Genomic DNA, 20,280 nt, shown 5'->3' with positions numbered 1-20,280 from the left:
TTATGTTTATTGGTGTAAGGAAAGCATGTCACTGATATCTGCTTCTATTGCAGGTAGCTCAGTATATTAAATTTAGCCTTCCACTTTTGCAAACCATTTTGCAAAGACTGAATGAGGAGGAAGAGCGAGAAATACAAAGGACAATCGCTAAGTAAGCAACTATGTTTTATAGACAATTTTTATTTACTGTCATCATATATAAACATTAATAGATGTAGTGTTCTGTTCTATTCTTAATGGGGCTTACAGAAATGTGCTTGGAACAAATCCACTCAAATGAATACATTTTATTTTTATTGTCAGAAGTTTCTTCAAAACTCTGCTTTTTGTGAAAATTAGAAGCATACCAGTTTGTTTCGAACTTGGTTAATCGTGAATATGTGAAAAAGATATCAGCAAAGTGGTTCATTTACCATGAATTCCTACTAAAGTGGTGGCCACCATGTTAAAGCATGGAGAAAGCACAGAAGAACAGCTCACCCATAATGCCTTGCTAGCAGCCCTCACATGTCAGCCAATAAGGGTGTAAATATAGGGGCTTCAGAGCCCTGGAATCTAAGGGAGCCCAAAGGCCTCTCTACAACATCAGAACACACCAATATTATAGATAGGATATTGTATGTAGTTGCAACATTACATATTTAGCATTGGTGCCTTGGAGCTATAAATTGCACTTCTGTGACCAATCATGAAGGACTATAGGTCTAAGGTCACTGATGATTTCTTGAAGTCTAAAAAGCCAAAGCACATAAAGACATAGAAAAGAAGCCTATTTTGTGTAGAGAAATTAGAAAGATAGGATCTTAGATTGAAGGTCTGAGATAGTTAATAGCATACATTTACAAGCAAAAGGGTAAAGCTGGGTTCACACCTGCACCTGGTATACTTTTGGGGTTTCCAGCCCCGAACCTGTTGGAAAAATGTGGAGAGAAGAGTGCCACAACCACAAACTTAATTGTATTTTATTGAGATTTTATGTGATAGACCAACACAAAGTAACACATAATTGTGAAGTGGAAGGAAAATGATACATGGTTTTCAAAATATTAATCGAATGAAAATCTGAAAAGTGTGACGTGCAAAAGTATTCACCCCCAGTACTCTGATACCCCTTAATAAAATCCAGCGCAAAATCCAGAAGTTACTTAATTAGTTAATAGAGTCCAGCTGTGTGTAATTTAGTCTCTGTATAAATACACCTGTTTTGTGAAGGCTTCAGTGGTTTGTTAGAGAACACTAGTGAACAAAAAGCATCATGAAGGCCAAGGAACCCACCAGACAGGTCAAAGGTAAAGTTGTGGAGAAGTTTAAAGCAGGGTCAGGTTATAAAAATATATCCCAAGTATTGAGCATCACAAGCAGCACTGTTCAATCCATCATCCAAAAATGAATAAAGTATTCTACAACTGCAGACCTACCAAGACATGGCCGTCTACCTAAACTAACAAATTGAGCAAGGAGAGTACTGGTCAGAGAAGCAGCCAAGAGGCTCATGTCTGTATTTATGGCAAGACTAGAGAGGAAGACTTAGATTTAATTAATTGATATAGAGAGATACAGTGTTGGCCAAAAGTATTGGCACCCCTGCAATTCTGTCAGATAATACTCATTTTCCTCCAGAAAGCCGATTGCAAGCACAAATTCTTTGGTATTAATATCTTCATTTATTTTGCTTGCAATGAAAAAACACAAAAGAGAATGAAAAAAAAGTCAAATCATTGATCATTTTACACAAAACTCCAAAAATGGGCTGGACAAAAGTATTGGCACCCTCAGCCTAATACTTGGTAGCACAACCTTTAGACAAAATAACTGCGAACAACCACTTCCGGTAACCATCAATGAGTTTCTTACAATGCTCTGCTGGAATTTTAGACCATTCTTCTTTGGCAAACTGCTCCAGGTCCCTGAGATGTGAAGGGGGCCTTCTCCAAACTGCCATTTTGAGATCTCTCCACAGGTGTTCTATGGGATTCAGGTCTGGACTCATTGCTGGCCACTTTAGAAGTCTCCAGTGCTTTCTCTCAAACCATTTTCTAGTGTGTTTTGGGTCATTGTCCTGCTGGAAGACCCATGACCTCTGAGGGAGACCCAGCTTTCTCACACTGGACCCTACATTATGCTGCAAAATTTGTTGGTAATCTTCAGACTTCATAATGCCATGCAACGGTCAAGCAGTCCAGTGCCAGAGGTAGCAAAGCAAACCCAAAACATCAGGGAACCTGCACCATGTTTGACTGTAGGGACCGTGTTCTTTTCTTTGAAGGCCTCTTTTTTTTTTTTTCCTGTAAACTCCATGTTGATGCCTTTTCCAAAAAGCTCTACTTTTGTCTCAACTGACCAGAGAACATTCTTCCAAAACGTTTTTGGCTTTCTAAGGTAAGTTTTGGCAAACTCCAGCCTGGCTTTTTTATGTCTCTGGGTAAGAAGTGGGGTCTTCCTGGGTATCCTACCATGCAGTCCCTTTTCATTCAGATGCCAACAGATAGTATGGTTTAACACTGTTGTACCCTTGGACTGTGGGGCAGCTTGAACTTGTTTGGATGTTAGTCGAGGTTCTTTATCCACCATCCACACAATCTTTCGTTGAAATCTCTCGTCAATTTTTCTTTTCCGTCCACATCTAGGGAGGTTAGCCACAGTGCTATGGGCTTTAAACTTCTTGATGACACTGCGCACGGTAGACATAGGAACATTCAGGTCTTTGGAGATGGACTTGTAGCCTTGAGATTGCTCATGCTTCCTCACAATTTTGCTTCTCAAATCCTCAGACAGTTCTTTGGTCTTCTTTCTTTTCTCCATGCTCAATGTGGTACATACAAGGACACAGGACAGAGATTGAGTCAACTTTAATCCATTTCAACTGGCTGCAAGTATGATTTAGTTATTGCCACCACCTGTTAGGTGCCTCAGGTAAGTAACAGGTGCAGTTAATTACACAAATTAGAGAAGCATTACATGATTTATCAAACATTGCCAATACTTTTGTCCACCCCCTTTTTATGTTTGCTGTGGAATTATATCCAATTTGGCTTTTTGACAATCCTTTTTGTGGTTTTCCATTGAAGACAAATTAAATGAAGATAATATTACCAAAGAATTTGTGATTGCAATCATTTTCTGGAAGAACATGAGTATTATCTGACAGAACTTCAGGGGTGCCAATACTTTTGGCCACCACTGTATCATAGGCGACTGTATCATGTGTCTCTCTGTCACAACTCACAACACTGTAGGGCCAACCAGTAGTACCATATTTTTCGGACTATAAGACGCACCTAGGTTTTAGAGGAGGAAAATAGGGAAAAAAATTTTTGAAGCAAAAAATGGTAAAATATTTAATATATGGGAGTTGTAGTTTTGCAACAGCTGCAAGGCCACATTGACAGGTGACCCTGCAGCTGTACGGGGATGCATAGAGTGTTTTTTGTTGTGGGGCCAGATGTACTTTTTAGTTATACCATTTTGGGGAATATCTATTTCTTAGATCACCTTGTATTGAAAAAAAACCCGGTGGTTTATGATATATGATTTTCTACTTATATATATATATATATATATATATATATATATATATATATATATATTCTAGGGACAGGAGGTGATTTAGAACTTTTATTTATTTCATATTTCTAAAGCTTTTTTTTTTTTTTTTACTATTTTATTCCCCCCCGGGGGCTTAAACCTGCGGTCACTTGATTGCAAGTCCCATAGACGGCAATACAACTGTATTGCCGTCTATGGGACATTCTGTCTATTACTATTACGGATGGTCATAGACCCAGCCGCAATACTAATATAGCAGTGACAGGCCCGGGAGCCTCAATAGGCTCCCGGCTGTCACCCGAACAGGTTGGCTACTGCGATATCGCCGCGCAGGAGCCGGCCTGCAACTTCACAGGTATGGGGGCGGTGGGGACCGGCCCCGGGGGAACAGGGGCCACCGATACTGACCTGGCATCCGCTGTACTAGAGAGGCGGATGCCGGCGAGGGATAGACGCCATCACATGTGCCGGGGCCTGAGACATCGCTACGCTCCTCTGCCCTGCATGAAGCCAGCGGCGGGGGGACGGAGGAGTGGAATAGCATCACTCCTCCCGCTGCTGGCTTCATGCAGGGCAGAGGAGCGCAGCGATGTCTCAGGCCCCGGCGTCTATCCCTTGCTTGCATCCGCCTCTCTATTAGAGCGGATGCCAGGCGCCACATTCGGACTATAAGACGCACCCTTCTTTTCCCCCCAAATTTTGGGGAAAAAAAGTGCGTCTTATAGTCCGAAAAATACGGTACATTGCAGGCATAGGCTGGGTGTGTCTCATTGTACTGTCTGCAGCAGTTTACTCAGTCAATCACAATTCTCAGAGTTAATCTGGACTGTGTGTCTCTATGAGTGTTGCTGTACTGCACTGTGCAGCTGCTACATCTATCAATCACAATTTAAATTCTTTCTGTACTCTGTAAGGCTGGGTTCACATCTGTTCTTGGTGAGCGTTCTGGGATTCCATTCCACTTGACAAATGCGGAGAGAAAACGTCCTGCAGGTCTCATTCATAATAATATTGGTCTATTTTTTTAAATTGCCAAACATCATCAAAACCTATTAGTACCCATTTGATTGAGTTTTTGTTGTATAAAACTTTCTGAAAGAAAGTGGAAAAAGTAAGGGTAATGTAAAAGAAGGAGATACCTGTGCAAGTGGTGGCAGCAGCTGCAGGCATGTTTCAATTGTTTATTGCGGACATTATGGCTGTGTGCAGTTATCTCCTGTGTGGGATTTTTTTTCTACATTGCTAAACAAAAAATCTGTTACAGTGTGCCAGATTTGCAGGCACAAAGTAAGCCCTGATCATTCAAATACAGAGGTAGGAAGTTTAGAAACTATGTTTCTCCATTGGCACAAGTCCCATCATCAGAAGGTCATATGGGAAAAAAATGACTTAGCAGTGACATTGTATTACAATGTTGGCAAGACCATCCTCCTCCCCATTGTTGTTCTTGTATCCGGACTACAAACACAACTAGTACATATTCATCACCTTCAGACTCATCAGCATCATCATCACTGTCTGCTTCTCTCAGCCCTCCTACTCCTTCTCACTTGTATCATGAGTAGAGATGAGCGAGTAGTTAAATACTCGAGATTCAAATATTCGATTCAAGTAGTCCTCAATATTCGACTACTCGATCGAATATCGAATCCCATTATAGTCTATGGGAATAAAATGCTTGTTTCAGGGGAAGCCAATATTTGACAAATAGGAGTCGCCAAGTCCACGAGTAGCAGGAGGAGAGTGTTGAGGAGGAGCGAAAGAGAATGTGGTACTTGGGCAGTCAGCATCGGGAACTATCGAGTAAAATCAAAAGCAGTACCCCGCGCCTGCTGACACGCCATTAACCCTGTACGATACATCTGTATGATTATGGGGACACATTATTATTATGGGGACACTTGTTTTCTGGTGTAAAGGATCATAGTGTGGTACATATATGTCACATATCACATCTTTGACGAGGTGAAGTCTAAGATCCGACCACAATGAAAACTGCATATTTAACATTAGAGCAGTCTACATTGTGGTCCGATCTTAGACTCCGCCTCTTCAAAGACGAGCCTCCTGCAGAACCAACATTGATTGGCCGAATGCTATACAGTGTTTAGCATTCGGCCAATCAATTCTGGTTCTGCAGGATGAGTAAAAGCAAAGTGGAAGGAGTAGGATACAGCGTGGGGAGAATGATAGACCCGCAGGATAGTACCTTTGAGTAGCAATCCCCAGCATCCCTCCTGCAGAACCAGCGTTGATTGGCTGAATGCTATACAGTGTATAGGCGGCGGAGTCTGATCGGAGCCTGCTCTAATGTTAAATATGCAGTCTATATTGTGGTCCGATCTTAGACTCCGCCTCGTCAAAGATGAGCCTCTTGCAGAACCAGCGTTGATTGGCTGAATGCTATGAGGGATGCTGGGGATTGCTACTCAAAGGTACTATCCTGCAGGTCTATCATTCTCCCTGCGCCATGTCCTACTCCTTCCACTTTGCTTTTACTTGTTCTGCAGAACCAGCATTGATTGGCCGAATGCAATACACTGTGTAGCATTCGGCCAATCAACCTTAGTTCTGAATTGAGTTTTCACTGCGAACAGCGAGTAGTATTCGATCGAATATGAGTATTTTGTATACCGTAGTATTCGATTGAATACCTACTTGATCGAATACTACTTGCTCATCTCTAATCATGAGCTGTCATAACTGAATACAACCAGCAATAGGCACCCAGCCATCCACATGTTCATCAACTGAACTCACACCTGGCCAAGTTTCTGGTGGTATGTGGTTGTTGCTATTCAAGTTAGTGGAATCCGCTTCCTTTAGTCAACTGGTGTTGTGCTTTCAGCCTCAATGAAGGATACCTATTCACCATTATATACCGCAGCCAAATTATTACGCAAATTATATATTTTTATGATTTTCTTAAATGTTCGATGCAAATGACGGTTCAAATCTTCAACTGTTCAACCCCTTCCCGACATCCGCCGTAATAGTACGGTGTTGCAGGGAAGGACTTCCCGCAAACCGCAGTACTAGTATGGCGGCTACATGGTGCGCACACAGAACCTGTGTGCGCACCATGCACTGCGGGTGTCAGCCGTAACATACGGATGACAATGCCCCGTAACACCCGCGGTAGGAACCGTGTTAACCCCTGAGATTCCGGCGGTCAACATGACCACCGGCATCTCCGGGGTTTCACTATGTTATGGTGCCAATCGGCACCCCCCACGGCGGTGCCGGTGTTCGTAGGGGGCAGCCCGGGGTCTGATCAGTGACCCCGGGTCTGCCCCATCACGTACCCCGTCCTCGTACCTGGTTGATCCTGCCATAAAGGAAGCTGTCAGCCTGTGCATCTACACAGGCTGACAGCTTCTAACCTGAACAATAAAATGAAAACATTATTTAACCCGAACGGCGAACGTCATAAAAAAAAAACGTAGAAAACCGCACAAAATAATGATTATTCACCACCTTTGCCTTACAAAATGTTCAACAAAAAGTAATCAAATGGTCAGATGAAAACCAAAATTGTACCAATAAAAGCAGAGATCATCCCGCAAAAAATAAGCCCTCAACCAGCTCTGTCTAGCGAAAAATAAAAACGTTATGCCTTTCAGAAGATGGCGATGCAAAAATAATTGATTTTTTCCCTAAATTGAATTTTATGCTGCACAAATAGCAACGCATTAAAAAATCATATAAATGAGGTATCGCCGTAACCATACCGACCCACAGAATAAAGGTAACATGTTACTTATGCTGTACTCTGCACGGGAAAAAAAAAATGCTAAAAGCAATGCCAGAATTGATGTTTCCTTTTATATCCCACCCAGAAAGAGTTAATAAAATGTCAATTAGTTACAGGCCCCAAAATGGTGGCATTGAAAAGTACATCTAATACCGCAAACACCAAGCCCTCATATGGCCATATTGCCAGAATATAAAAATAAAAATCTAGCTTGTACAATGTGAAGACAAAACCCCCAAAAGTCGCCAAATCATTAGGACATAAGTGGCTGCGACTAGAAGGAAATGTATAAGCTGTGCGAGCGGTTTCAGGGGACACCCCATATTTAGAGCTTACGAGAGATAATACACCAGCGCTGATCCCCCAGAATGCCCCTCTTAGGCCGGGTTCACACAGAGTATTCTGGCTCGTCATTTGGTACGTAGATGCCGCGGGAGGATTTGCGGGCCATATACGCTCCCATTGTTTTCAATGGGAGCCGGTACCGTACACGCGGCGCTATTTTGCAGCCGTGATTTTGCAGCGGCCGCAAAATAGTTGGGGCTGGGAATGGGAAGAGTGCTATTTGGATTTCGAAGGGCAGATATTGCTGGAATCATTTTCAGGCTCATGTCCCATTTACAGAGCCCCTAAAGTACCAGTAAAATGGAAACCCCCCAAAAGTGACTCTATTTTTGAAACTACACCTTATGAAATTTCTCAAGGGGTGTGGTGAGTGTTTTGACCATACAGCTGTTTCACAGTTTCTATTAGCATTGGGACATAAAAATGAAAATTTACTTTTTTCTAATAAATCGTCCATTTAGCGCCATATTTTAAATTTAAGGGGTTCAAGAAGAAAAATCACCCCATAGATTGTTACACAATTTCTTCTGAGCACAGAAATGCCCCATATGTGGTCATACTCTGCTGTATGGGTACATGGTGAATCTCAAAATGGAAAGAGTGCTATTTGACTTTTGGCACACACATTTTGCTGGAATAGTTTTCAGGTGCCATGTCGCATTCGCAGAGCCCCTAAAGTACCGATACAGTGAAAACCCCTCAAATGTGACCCCACTGTAGAAACTACACCCCTCAAGGAATTTCTCAAGGGGTATTATCATTTTGAGCCTAAGAGTGCTTCCCGAAAATTAATATACAAAGTGAAAATTGTTTTTGTTATTTTTTTTTTGTTTTTTTTAGAAAAAAAAAAAAAGAAATATGCCATATTGGTGCCCAATACGTTGTACCCACTTTGTGTCAGAAGAGACATGCACCCTTAAAACTATTAAGTAGGCTATTCTGGGTATAAATAAGTTAGCGTTGGCCAAAAGTATTGGCACCCCTGCAATTCTGTCAGATAATATTCAGTTTCTTCCAGAAAATGATTGCAATCACAAATTCTTTGGTATTATTATCTTCATTTAATTTGTCTTCAATGGAAAACCACAAAAAGAATTAACAAAAAGCCAAATTGGATATAATTCCACAGAAAACATAAAAAAGGGGGTGGACAAAAGTATTGGCACTGTTTGAAAAATCATGTGATGCTTCTCTAATTTGTGTAATTAACTGCACCTGTTACTTACCTGAGGCACATAACAGGTGGTGGCATTAACTAAATCACACTTGCAGCCAGTTGAAATGGATTATAGTTGACTCAACCTCTGTCCTGTGTCCTTGTGTGTACCACATTGATTATGGAGAAAAGAAAGAAGACCAAAGAACTGTCTGAGGACCTGAGAAGCAAAATTACGAGGAAGCATGAGCAATCTCAAGGCTACAAGTCCATCTCCAAGGGTACAACAGTGTCAACCCGTACTATCCGGCGGCGTCTGAATGATAAAGGACTGTATGGTAGGATACCCAGGAAGACCCCACTTCTTACCCAGAGACATAAAAAAGCCAGGCTGGAGTTTGCCAAAACTTACCTGAGAAAGCCAAAAACATTTTGGAAGAATGTTCTCTGGTCAGATGAGACAAAAGTAGAGCTTTTTGGGAAAAGGCATCAACATAGAGTTTACAGGAAAAAAAAAGAGGCCTTTAACCCCTTAGAGACACAGCCCAAAAGTGACTTAAGGACCAGGCCTCTTTTTTCAAATCTGACATGTGTCACTTTAAATGGCGATAACTTTGAGACGCTTTAACTTACACAAGTGATTCTGAGATTGTTTTTTCGTAACACATTGTACTTCATGTCAGTAGTAAATTTTCATCGATATGTTTTGTCTTTAATTATGAAAAAATAGGAAATTTGGTGAAAATTTTGAAAAAAATGCAGTTTTCAAACTTTGAAATTGCAAGCCTTTCAAATAGAAAGTCATACTACCCGAATTTTTTCATAAATATAATTAACCATGTCTCTGATTTATGTAGCAATCAAATTTTAAGCACCCTTTCATTTTTTTCAGATATTATAAGGCTTACAAGTCAAGCAGTAATTTTCCAAATTTTCAAGAAAATTTCCAAAACACATTTTTCAAGGGACCAGTTCAGTTCTGAAGGGAACTTGAAAGGCCTCTCTAATAAAACCCCCCAAAAGTCACCCCATTCTAAAAACTGCACTCCTGAAAGAATCCAAAACAGCAGTTAGAAAGTTTCTTAACCCTTTCAGCATTTCACAACAATTAAAACAAAATGGAGGTCAAATTTACATTTTTCAATTTCTGTCACTAATATATTCATTTAGCCCTAGAATTTACACATTTACTAAGGTTTAAAGGAGAAACTGCACCCCACATTTTGTTACACAATTTCTCCCGAACACGACAATACCCCATATGTGCTGGTACCCTAATGTACGGGCACACGGTCGCTCTCAGAGCGGATGGAGCGCTAATTGGATTTTGTAGGCCAGATTTTGCTAGAATATTTTTCAGGCGCCATGCCCCGATTGCAAAGCCCCCAAGGTGCCAAAACAGTGGAAAACCCCAAAATATCACCCCATTTTGGAAACTAGACCCCTCAAGGAATTTATCAAGGGGTATAGTGAGCACTTGGACCCTACAGGTGTTTCACAGATTTTTTTACCATTGAGATGTGAAAATGAAAAATTACTTTTTTTTATAATAAAATGTCACTGTAGCCCCAAATTTTTCATCTTTACAAAGGGTTAAAGGAGAAACTGCACCCCACATTTTGTTACACAATTTCTCCTGAACACGACAATACCCCATATGTGCTGGTACCCTAATGTACGGGCACACGGTCGCTCTCAGAACGGATAGAGCGCTAATTGGATTTTGTAGGCCAGATTTTACTAGAATACTTTTCAGGCACCATGTCCCTTTTGCAGAGCCCCCAATGTGCCAAAACAGTGGAAACCCCCAAAATGTCACCCCATTTTGGAAACTATACCCCTCAAGGAATTTACCAAGGGGTTTAGTGAGCCCTTTGAACCTACAGGAGTGTAACAGAATTGGCCCAACAAAAGGAAAAGTGACATTTTTTGCTATAAAATGTAGCTTTAGCCCCAAATTATGCATTTCCACAAGGGGTTAAAAAAGAAAATGCACCCCACAAATTGTCAAGCACTTTGCCCCAACTACAGAAATGCCCCACATGTGGATGTAAAGTGATGTATGGACACACTGTAAAGTCCAGAGCTGAAGGATCGCTATTGGGATTTTGGAGGGCAAATTTAGCTGAAATCTGTTTCAGGCACCATGTTGCATTTGGAGAGCCTCTGAAGTGCTAGAACAGTGGAAAATCCCCCCAAAACGACCCCATTTTGAAAAATAGACCCCTCAAGGAATTTATCAAGGGGTTTAGTGAGCACTTGGACCCTACAGGTGTTTCACAGATTTTTTTACCATTGAGATGTGAAAATGAAAAATTACTTTTTTTCCAATAAATCGTCCATTTAGCGCCATATTTTTAATTTTTGCAAGTAGTTAGAGAATTAAGAGCCCCCCACAGTTTGTTACACAGTTTCCCCTGAACACGGCAATACCCCATATGGGATCATAATCTGCTGTATGGGTACATGTTGGGGCTCAGAATGGAAAGAGCGCTATTTGGATTTTGGAGGGCATATATTGCTGGAATAGTTTTGAGGTGCCATGTCGCATTTGCTGAGCCCCTAAAGTATCAATACAATAGAAACCCCTCAAAAGTGACCCCATTTTAGAAACTACACCCGTCAAGGAATGTATCAAGTGGTATTATGATTTTGAGACTAAAAATGCTTCCCAAAAATTGAAATTTTTAAAGAAATATGCCATTTTGGTATCCAATGCATTGCACCCACTTTGTGTTGTCAGAGACCTGCACTCCTAAAACTATTAAGTGGGCGATCCCGAGGGGCAAAAAAATTATATATGTGGGTATAAACTGCTGCTTGGGCGCACAGCAGGGCTCAGAAGCGAAGGAGCACTGCGCTTTTTAGCTTTTGGGGTACAGATTTAGAGGGACTTTCTGAGTGCCATGTTGTTTTTGCAGAGCCCTGGAGGTGCCAGTAAACTGGAATTCCCCAAGAAGTGACCCCATTTTGTAGGGGAAATTTTAGAGTCTCTGCAAAAGTGCCATGGCATCCAAAAACCAAACCGTCTAAGTCTGTGCTCCAAAAACCAAATAACCTTCTTCCCTTCTGTGTCTGGCTGGGCCCTAATATCAGTTTATACCCACATATGACATTACATATGTTATCCCGGGTACACCAGTGTCATATATGTGGCATACATGTGGCATAAACTGCAGTTTGGGCGCACAGCAGGGGGCAGAAGGGAAGGAGCGCGATGCGGCTTTTGGAGCACAGATTCAGATGTTTGGTATATAGACGCCATGTCATGTTTGTAGAGCCTGTAAGGTACCAGAAAAGTGGATTCCCCAAAGGAGTGAGCGCAGTTTGAAAACTGCACCCCTAAAAGAATTTATCAGGGGGTGTAGTGAGTATTAGTATCCCGGACGTGACTGCACAGCAGATGGCGAAGAGGGAATGTATAAGCGGTGCGGAGGACATTGCAGACACTAAATTCCCTACTGTACCCCCAGTAGCTCCTATGATTGGGGAAGTCACACTGGGGTCACTTTGGGGGTCACTTCTGGTATATTTTCCCTCATAAGCTGTAAATATGGGGTGTCCCCTGATATTCGCTTGCACAGCTTATACATTCCCTGCCTGCCGCACCCAGTTGTGTTCTAATGATTTGGCGATTTTGCGTGATTTTGTCTTCACATTGGTAGAGGCTATATTTTCTTTATTTTTCTGCTGACGTGGCCATATAAGGGCTTGTTGTTTGCGGGATGCGATGTATTTTGTAATGACACCATCTTGGGGTGCCTAAAACTTACTGATTACATTTTATTAACTCTTTTTTTGCTGGATTTAAAAGAGAAAAAATCAATTCTGGTATTGAGTTTTACCTTTTACATTTTTCGCCATGCAGCGTACAGTATAAGTAACATGTGACCTTTATTCTGCGGGTCGGTACGGTTGCGGCGATACCTCATTTATGTTATTTTTTTATGCGATACTAAGTCTGCAGAACAAAAACACATTTGGGGACATAAATCAGTGATTTTTGCATCGCCATCTTCTGAGAGGCGTAACATTTTTATTTTTTGCTTGACAGTGTTGGTTGAGGGCTTATTTTTTGCGGGACAACCTGTGCATTTTATTGGTACTATTTTGGGGTGCATATGACTTTTTGATCACTTTTTATAGCACATTTTGTAAGGTGAGATGGCGAAAAATCACTACTTCCGGCGGGTTTTTTCCGTTATTTTTTACCGCCGTTCACTGTGTACATTAAATATTGTTTCAGTTTTGTTGTACAGGTTGTTACGGACGCGACAATACCAAATATGTATTGTTTTTATTAATTTTTTGTGGTTTTTTTACATAATTCATTTTTTATAGAAAAAAGGGATTTTGGGGACTTTATAACTTTATTAATTGTTTTCAAATACTTTATTTTTTTTTTTACACTTTTTTTTTACTTGTTCTTGTGTCCCTATGGGACACATGGATCAGTGATGATTGCATCACTGATTCTCTACTATAGAATGAGACACAGGCTGCAGTGACAGCCTGCACGTGTCTCACTCGAGAAACAGGAAGTGAGCTGTGCGGACGGCACAGACTCACTTCCAGAAGACGCCGGGAGCATCACCAGGTAAGTGAGTGCTCAGGGCTGTCTGGGGTCACTAACCAGACCCCAGACTACGTATTACAGATACCGGCACCCCCCGATCTCGCCGCGGGGGGTGCCGGCGGGGGGGGGGAGAGATCGCGGCACCCTTTGTTTGCGGTGGTCATGTTTGACCATCGCAATCAAAGGGTTAAAACCTCCGATCGGTAAAAGTACCGACCGGAGGTTATGGAAAAGGGTGATAGCTGTCAGTAACAGCCATCACCCAGTTCCGATTCCGCCCGCTCAGCTAGTGAGCGGGCGGAATCACCATGACGTACAATTACTTCATGGTGCGCGAAGTACCTCGCGTCCATGACGTAATAGTACGTCAAAGGTCGCTAAGGGGTTAAAGAAAAGAACCCAGTCCTTACAGTCAAACATGGCGGAAGTTCCCTGATATTTTGGGGTTGCTTTGCTGCCTCTGGCACTGGACTGCTTGACTGTGTGCATGGCATTATGAAGTCTGAAGACTACCAACAAATTTTGCAGCATAATGTAGGACCCAGTGTGAGAAAGCTGGGTCTCCCTCAGAGGTCATGGGTCTTCCAGCAGGACAATGACCCAAAACACACTTCAAAAAGCACTAGAAAATGGTTTGAGAGAAAGCACTGGAGACTTCTAAATTGGCCAGCAATGAGTCCAGACCTGAATCCCATAGAACACCTGTGGAGAGATCTCAAAATGCCAGTTAGGAGAAGGCACCCTTCACATCTCAGGGACCTGGAGCAGTTTGCCAAAGAAGAATGGTCTAAAATTCCAGCAGAGCATTGTAAGAAACTCATTGATGGTTACCGGAAGTGGTTGTTCGCAGTTATTTTGTCTAAAGGTTGTGCTACCAAGTATTAGGCTGAGGGTGCCAATACTTTTGTCCAGCCCATTTTTGGAGTTTTGTGTAAAATGATCAATGATTTGACTTTTTTTTTCATTCTCTTTTGTGTTTTTTCATTGCAAGCAAAATAAATGAAGATATTAATACAAAAGAGTTTGTACTTGCAATCATTTTCTGGAAGAAAATGAGTATTATCTGACAGAATTGCAGGGGTGCCAATACTTTTGGCCAACACTGTATGCGTGGGTGTAAAATGCTTCTTGGACACACAGTATGGGCACTGCGCTTTTTAGCTTTTGGAGTATAGATTTAGAGGACACCATGTTGTTTTTGCAGAGCCCTACAGGTACTAGTAAATTGGCATTCATACATGTGGGCATAAAATGCTGTTTGGGCACACAGCAGGGCGCTGTCAGCTAATATCAAGGAAAGTTTGTTACTGCAACAAATTTTCCCTGATCAGGTCCTCATCATGTCTCTGTGGACACCAGTAGCTATTGTGGAGACCCGATCCCCAATTTAGTAGGGTCAGTATATAAACGCCATCTCTGCACAAAGCTCAGCAAGAGTCGACATTTATATACAGTGACCCGTCGAGAAGAGGTTAAAAAAACAAACAAAAAAACAGCAGGTTCCAAGCCCCGTAGTAGCCGCTATGGCTACTACAGCAGTACTTACACTACTGGTGCTATTAGTTATGTTAGCGTTTGCTAAGGACACTGTCCGTGTCTAAACTTGGTTTACAGATGGCAAGGGCTAGACAACAATCTACTAATCCTATCCTACTAATATATGTTTGGATTTTTGTGGGTTTGGATGTTTGTTCCTCAATCACGCGTAAACGGCCAAACAGATTAGCCTGAAATTTGACACACATAGGCTACTTTACATCCATGTACACCACCGGACTTCACCGCCGCGACCGGTGATTTTCACGGCATAATTCGCTGAAGGACTTGAGATGACATCATCCCAGGCCCTTCAGCCTTTCACTCGGTTTGCTGGCACTACTGTGTGGGCGGCGCTAGCAGTCGGCCTTTCAAGCAGAGGAACATAGCGTCTCTCAAATCTCTGGCGCGTGCCGAAAAAGCGTCCGTAGTGTCTGGCTGCCACAATTGCATCGCTTGCGCCGGCTGTGTGCGCTTACCGGGGGACCAAACTCTTCCACCTCAGATGGAGAGGATGTTGACTGCAGCGCTGCCGGGAAGCTGTGTTCGGCCTGCTTTCCTGCAGCGGCTGCGGTCTATGGAGTCTGCATGTCAGTCGGCGATGTAGTGACCGTGCAACGTGTGTCTGCACTCGCACACAGTGTCGCGTCCAGGCTTGGGTAAGTACGCAGTGTTATACGGCCACGGGGGAAGGGGGTGTCACGGCAAGGGAATTTGTGGAGAAGGGGTACCTTGGGGGTGGTGGTTGCGAGGGGTGCCTGCCAGGAGGGAAAGCCGGAGGGCCTCGGGAGGGAAAGGGAAGCCAGTGTGCTGTGGGAGAGGGTGCAGGGTGGAAGGGGTTCCGCAGGGGGGGGCATATGATCGTGGGGGATTTTTTACTTGTTCTTGTGTCCCTATGGGACACATGGATCAGTGATGATTGCATCACTGATTCTCTACTATAGAATGAGACACAGGCTGCAGTGACAGCCTGCACGTGTCTCACTCGAGAAACAGGAAGTGAACTGTGCGGACGGCACAGACTCACTTCCAGAAGACGCCGGGAGCATCACCAGGTAAGTGAGTGCTCAGGGCTGTCTGGGATCACTAACCAGACCCCAGACTACGTATTACAGATACCGGCACCCCCCGATCTCGCCGCGGGGGGTGCCGGCGGGGGGGGGAGAGATCACGGCACCCTTTGTTTGCGGTGGTCATGTTTGACCATCGCAATCAAAGGGTTAAAACCTCCGATCGGTAAAAGTACCGACCGGAGGTTATGGAAAAGGGTGATAGCTGTCAGTAACAGCCATCACCCAGTTCCGATTCCGCCCGCTCAGCTAGTGAGCGGGCGGAATCACCATGACGTACAATTACTTCATGGTGCGCGAAGTACCTCGCGTCCATGACGTAATAGTACGTCAAAGGTCGCTAAGGGGTTAAAGAAAAGAACCCAGTCCTTACAGTCAAACATGGCGGAAGTTCCCTGATGTTTTGGGGTTGCTTTGCTGCCTCTGGCACTGGACTGCTTGACCGTGTGCATGGCATTATGAAGTCTGAAGACTACCAACAAATTTTGCAGCATAATGTAGGACCCAGTGTGAGAAAGCTGGGTCTCCCTCAGAGGTCATGGGTCTTCCAGCAGGACAATGACCCAAAACACACTTCAAAAAGCACTAGAAAATGGTTTGAGAGAAAGCACTGGAGACTTCTAAATTGGCCAGCAATGAGTCCAGACCTGAATCCCATAGAACACCTGTGGAGAGATCTCAAAATGGCAGTTTGGAGAAGGCACCCTTCACATCTCAGGGACCTGGAGCAGTTTGCCAAAGAAGAATGGTCTAAAATTCCAGCAGAGCATTGTAAGAAACTCATTGATGGTTACCGGAAATGGTTGTTCGCAGTTATTTTGTCTAAAGGTTGTGCTACCAAGTATTAGGCTGAGGGTGCCAATACTTTTGTCCAGCCCATTTTTGGAGTTTTGTGTAAAATGATCAATGATTTGACTTTTTTTTCATTCTCTTTTGTGTTTTTTCATTGCAAGCAAAATAAATGAAGATATTAATACAAAAGAGTTTGTACTTGCAATCATTTTCTGGAAGAAAATGAGTATTATCTGACAGAATTGCAGGGGTGCCAATACTTTTGGCCAACACTGTATGCGTGGGTGTAAAATGCTTCTTGGACACACAGTAAGGGCACTGCGCTTTTTAGCTTTTGGAGTATAGATTTAGAGGACACCATGTTGTTTTTGCAGAGCCCTACAGGTACTAGTAAATTGGCATTCCCCAAGAATTGACTACATTTTGTAGGGGTGATTTTAGCGTCTCTGCAAATGTGACATGCCATCCAAAGACCAACTTAATCTGCGGTACAAAAGCACATATTGCTCCTTCACTTCTGCGCCCTGCTGTGTGCCCAAACAGCATTTTATGCCCACATGTATGACACTGTTGTACCCAGGATAATGTACTTAATGACATATGTGGGGATAAACTGCTGTTTGGGTACAGCCAGTCAGAAAAGGGAATGAGTGCTATTTTGGTTTTTGGAGCACAGATTTAGACAATTTGATTTTTGGATTCCATGACACTTTTGCAGAGCCCTGAAATGCCAGTAAGGCATCCAAGGGGTTAAATTAATGTCTGACTGGGGTTTAAGAAGCAGAGTGTTAGCTGTCAGCTAATATCAAGGAAAGTTTGTTACTGCAACAAATTTTCCCTGATCAGGTCCTCATCATGTCTCTGTGGACACCAGCAGCTATTGTGGAGACCCGATCCCCAATTTAGTAGGGTCAGTATATAAACGCCATCTCTGCACAAAGCTCAGCAAGAGTCGACATTTATATACAGTGACCCGTCGAGAAGAGGTTAAAAAAACAAACAAAAAAACAGCAGGTTCCAAGCCCCGTAGTAGCCGCTATGGCTACTACAGCAGTACTTACACTACTGGTGCTATTAGTTATGTTAGCGTTTGCTAAGGACACTGTCCGTGTCTAAACTTGGTTTACAGATGGCAAGGGCTAGACAACAATCTACTAATCCTATCCTACTAATATATGTTTGGATTTTTGTGGGTTTGGATGTTTGTTCCTCAATCACGCGTAAACGGCCAAACAGATTAGCCTGAAATTTGACACACATAGGCTACTTTACATCCATGTACACCACCGGACTTCACCGCCGCGACCGGTGATTTTCACGGCATAATTCGCTGAAGGACTTGAGATGACATCATCCCAGGCCCTTCAGCCTTTCACTCGGTTTGCTGGCACTACTGTGTGGGCGGCGCTAGCAGTCGGCCTTTCAAGCAGAGGAACATAGCGTCTCTCAAATCTCTGGCGCGTGCCGAAAAAGCGTCCGTAGTGTCTGGCTGCCACAATTGCATCGCTTGCGCCGGCTGTGTGCGCTTACCGGGGGACCAAACTCTTCCACCTCAGATGGAGAGGATGTTGACTGCAGCGCTGCCGGGAAGCTGTGTTCGGCCTGCTTTCCTGCAGCGGCTGCGGCCTATGGAGTCTGCATGTCAGTCGGCGATGTAGTGACCGTGCAACGTGTGTCTGCACTCGCACACAGTGTCGCGTCCAGGCTTGGGTAAGTACGCAGTGTTATACGGCCACGGGGGAAGGGGGTGTCACGGCAAGGGAATTTGTGGAGAAGGGGTACCTTGGGGGTGGTGGTTGCGAGGGGTGCCTGCCAGGAGGGAAAGCCGGAGGGCCTCGGGAGGGAAAGGGAAGCCAGTGTGCTGTGGGAGAGGGTGCAGGGTGGAAGGGGTTTCCTCAGGGGGGGCATATGATCGCGGGGGAATAAAGGAGAGGGAGGGTGCCAGGGCAAGGCAGTAGGTGGAGAGGCCGCGGGGACAGGCGAGGGGTAAATGAGGTCAGGGCGCACAGGGGTGAACGTGAGGCCACACGGCGACTCCTAACCAAACACAAATGCCTAAATATAAGCGGCACAGCGCCAACGCCAACCCACAGACGAAGTCGCGAGCACATGCTAGTGAAGTATAAATTTAGGTTGGCAACTGTAACATCTCTGCCTGTTCGGGTCTCTGCACCGCCCTCTGCTCGCGTGCTGCGGCGCAGGAGGCGGGTGCAGTTTGGTTCTTGGATTAAAGTTTGTGGTCGCACTGTATGAACTCAGCTCTAGTTCTGTGATTGCATTTGCACCACACCCGTCTTCTGCAAATGTTACCTCTGTCCATTAAGTGGTTAATCTGACCTTGCCCTGTGATGGACGGCCTGCCTTCCTGTCAACTCCACGGGGCGGGTTCTCCCTCCCTATTTAACCTTGGCTCTTATTCACACCAGTGCTTGCTATTGCCGTGTGCATACTTGCTCTTTACTGTCCCTGTTTTGCTTACACTATTATCCTTGACCTTTGGCTTTCCCTACTGACTATTCTTTGGACTCCGTTTTGGCACTGCATCGCTCGACTGTTACTGACCCTTGGCTAGCTGACCTTCCGTTTTTGTTGTTCGTCTTGTCTGCGTTTTGTGTTTCACATATTCAGGGAGGGAACGTCTTCGTGGTTGTCGCCTATTACCTAGGATAGGGCCTGGCAATAGGAAGGGAAAGCGGGGGGCTTCAGCTTAGGGCTCACTGTCCCTTGTGCCCCTTCCTCCAGGGTCTAAACAGTTACTGGGAATTGCTGTCCTAGCAATTCCCTTACAGCAACATTATGGGAATTTTCAAACAAGTATGAGGCAATATTTGCATGCAGGGCCCACAGAATTAATTTTACTGGTCGGTTATGGACACCTTAGCCTGACATTGCCTCGGGGTATCATTCATGACTTTTTATGGCAACTTAGAATTTTGACTCATAAAGAACAGGGTGAGACTGAAGCAAACTTTTGGAATGAACCATCCAAGCAAATCTTGAAAGGTTCGGTCATCTGTAGTGAATAACAGGGAGGTGAGCAGAGGGCAGGGAAAGTCTGTGGGGAGTTAAGGGGATTATATCTTGCGCAATTGATCCTCATTTAGATCTTCTAACTCTTTTACGGTATTACTTTCCATTTCATCCATTGGACTGTGTATTATAAAGCAATTCTTCCTAAGAATCATAGTTTCTAGTGAGGACTAACTTCATATAGCACAAATGACTATTCTCACTATGCCCATTATTGATTGTGGAGTCAGGAGGAACAGCTGTAAACTGAAGACTCCTTGACCCAACAACTATTCTTCCCCAAATATATGCTTGGTAGGCTCGGGAAGGTAAGCTAAGGCTAGGGGTGTATGACAGTGGTTTATATACCCTGAGAACATACTTAAGGATGAGGCTATGTTGACATGTGCATTGGAGACTCTGCTGCACAAACTGCTGAATATTTGCAGAGAGAAAAATTCTACATGGAGGACTTTTCTCTCCGCTAATTTCAGTG

General features: G+C 43.7%; 1 protein-coding gene across 1 annotated transcript in view; it reads left to right on the top strand.

The window, feature by feature from the left end:
• Positions 1 to 20,280, top strand: part of RASSF6 (Ras association domain family member 6) — an 86,786-nt gene that overhangs the window by 65,886 nt on the left and 620 nt on the right. The window contains exon 10 of the mRNA XM_075285283.1: positions 54 to 151. Coding sequence (XP_075141384.1) covers positions 54 to 151 — 98 coding nt within the window. The remainder of the gene's footprint in view (positions 1 to 53; positions 152 to 20,280) is intronic.

This window comes from Leptodactylus fuscus, chromosome 1 (genome assembly GCF_031893055.1).
Source record: "Leptodactylus fuscus isolate aLepFus1 chromosome 1, aLepFus1.hap2, whole genome shotgun sequence".
In the NCBI taxonomy this organism is placed as follows: Eukaryota; Metazoa; Chordata; class Amphibia; order Anura; family Leptodactylidae; genus Leptodactylus; species Leptodactylus fuscus.
The sequence above is the reverse complement of the archived record's forward strand: the minus strand, read 5'-3'. Positions and strand labels throughout refer to the sequence as shown.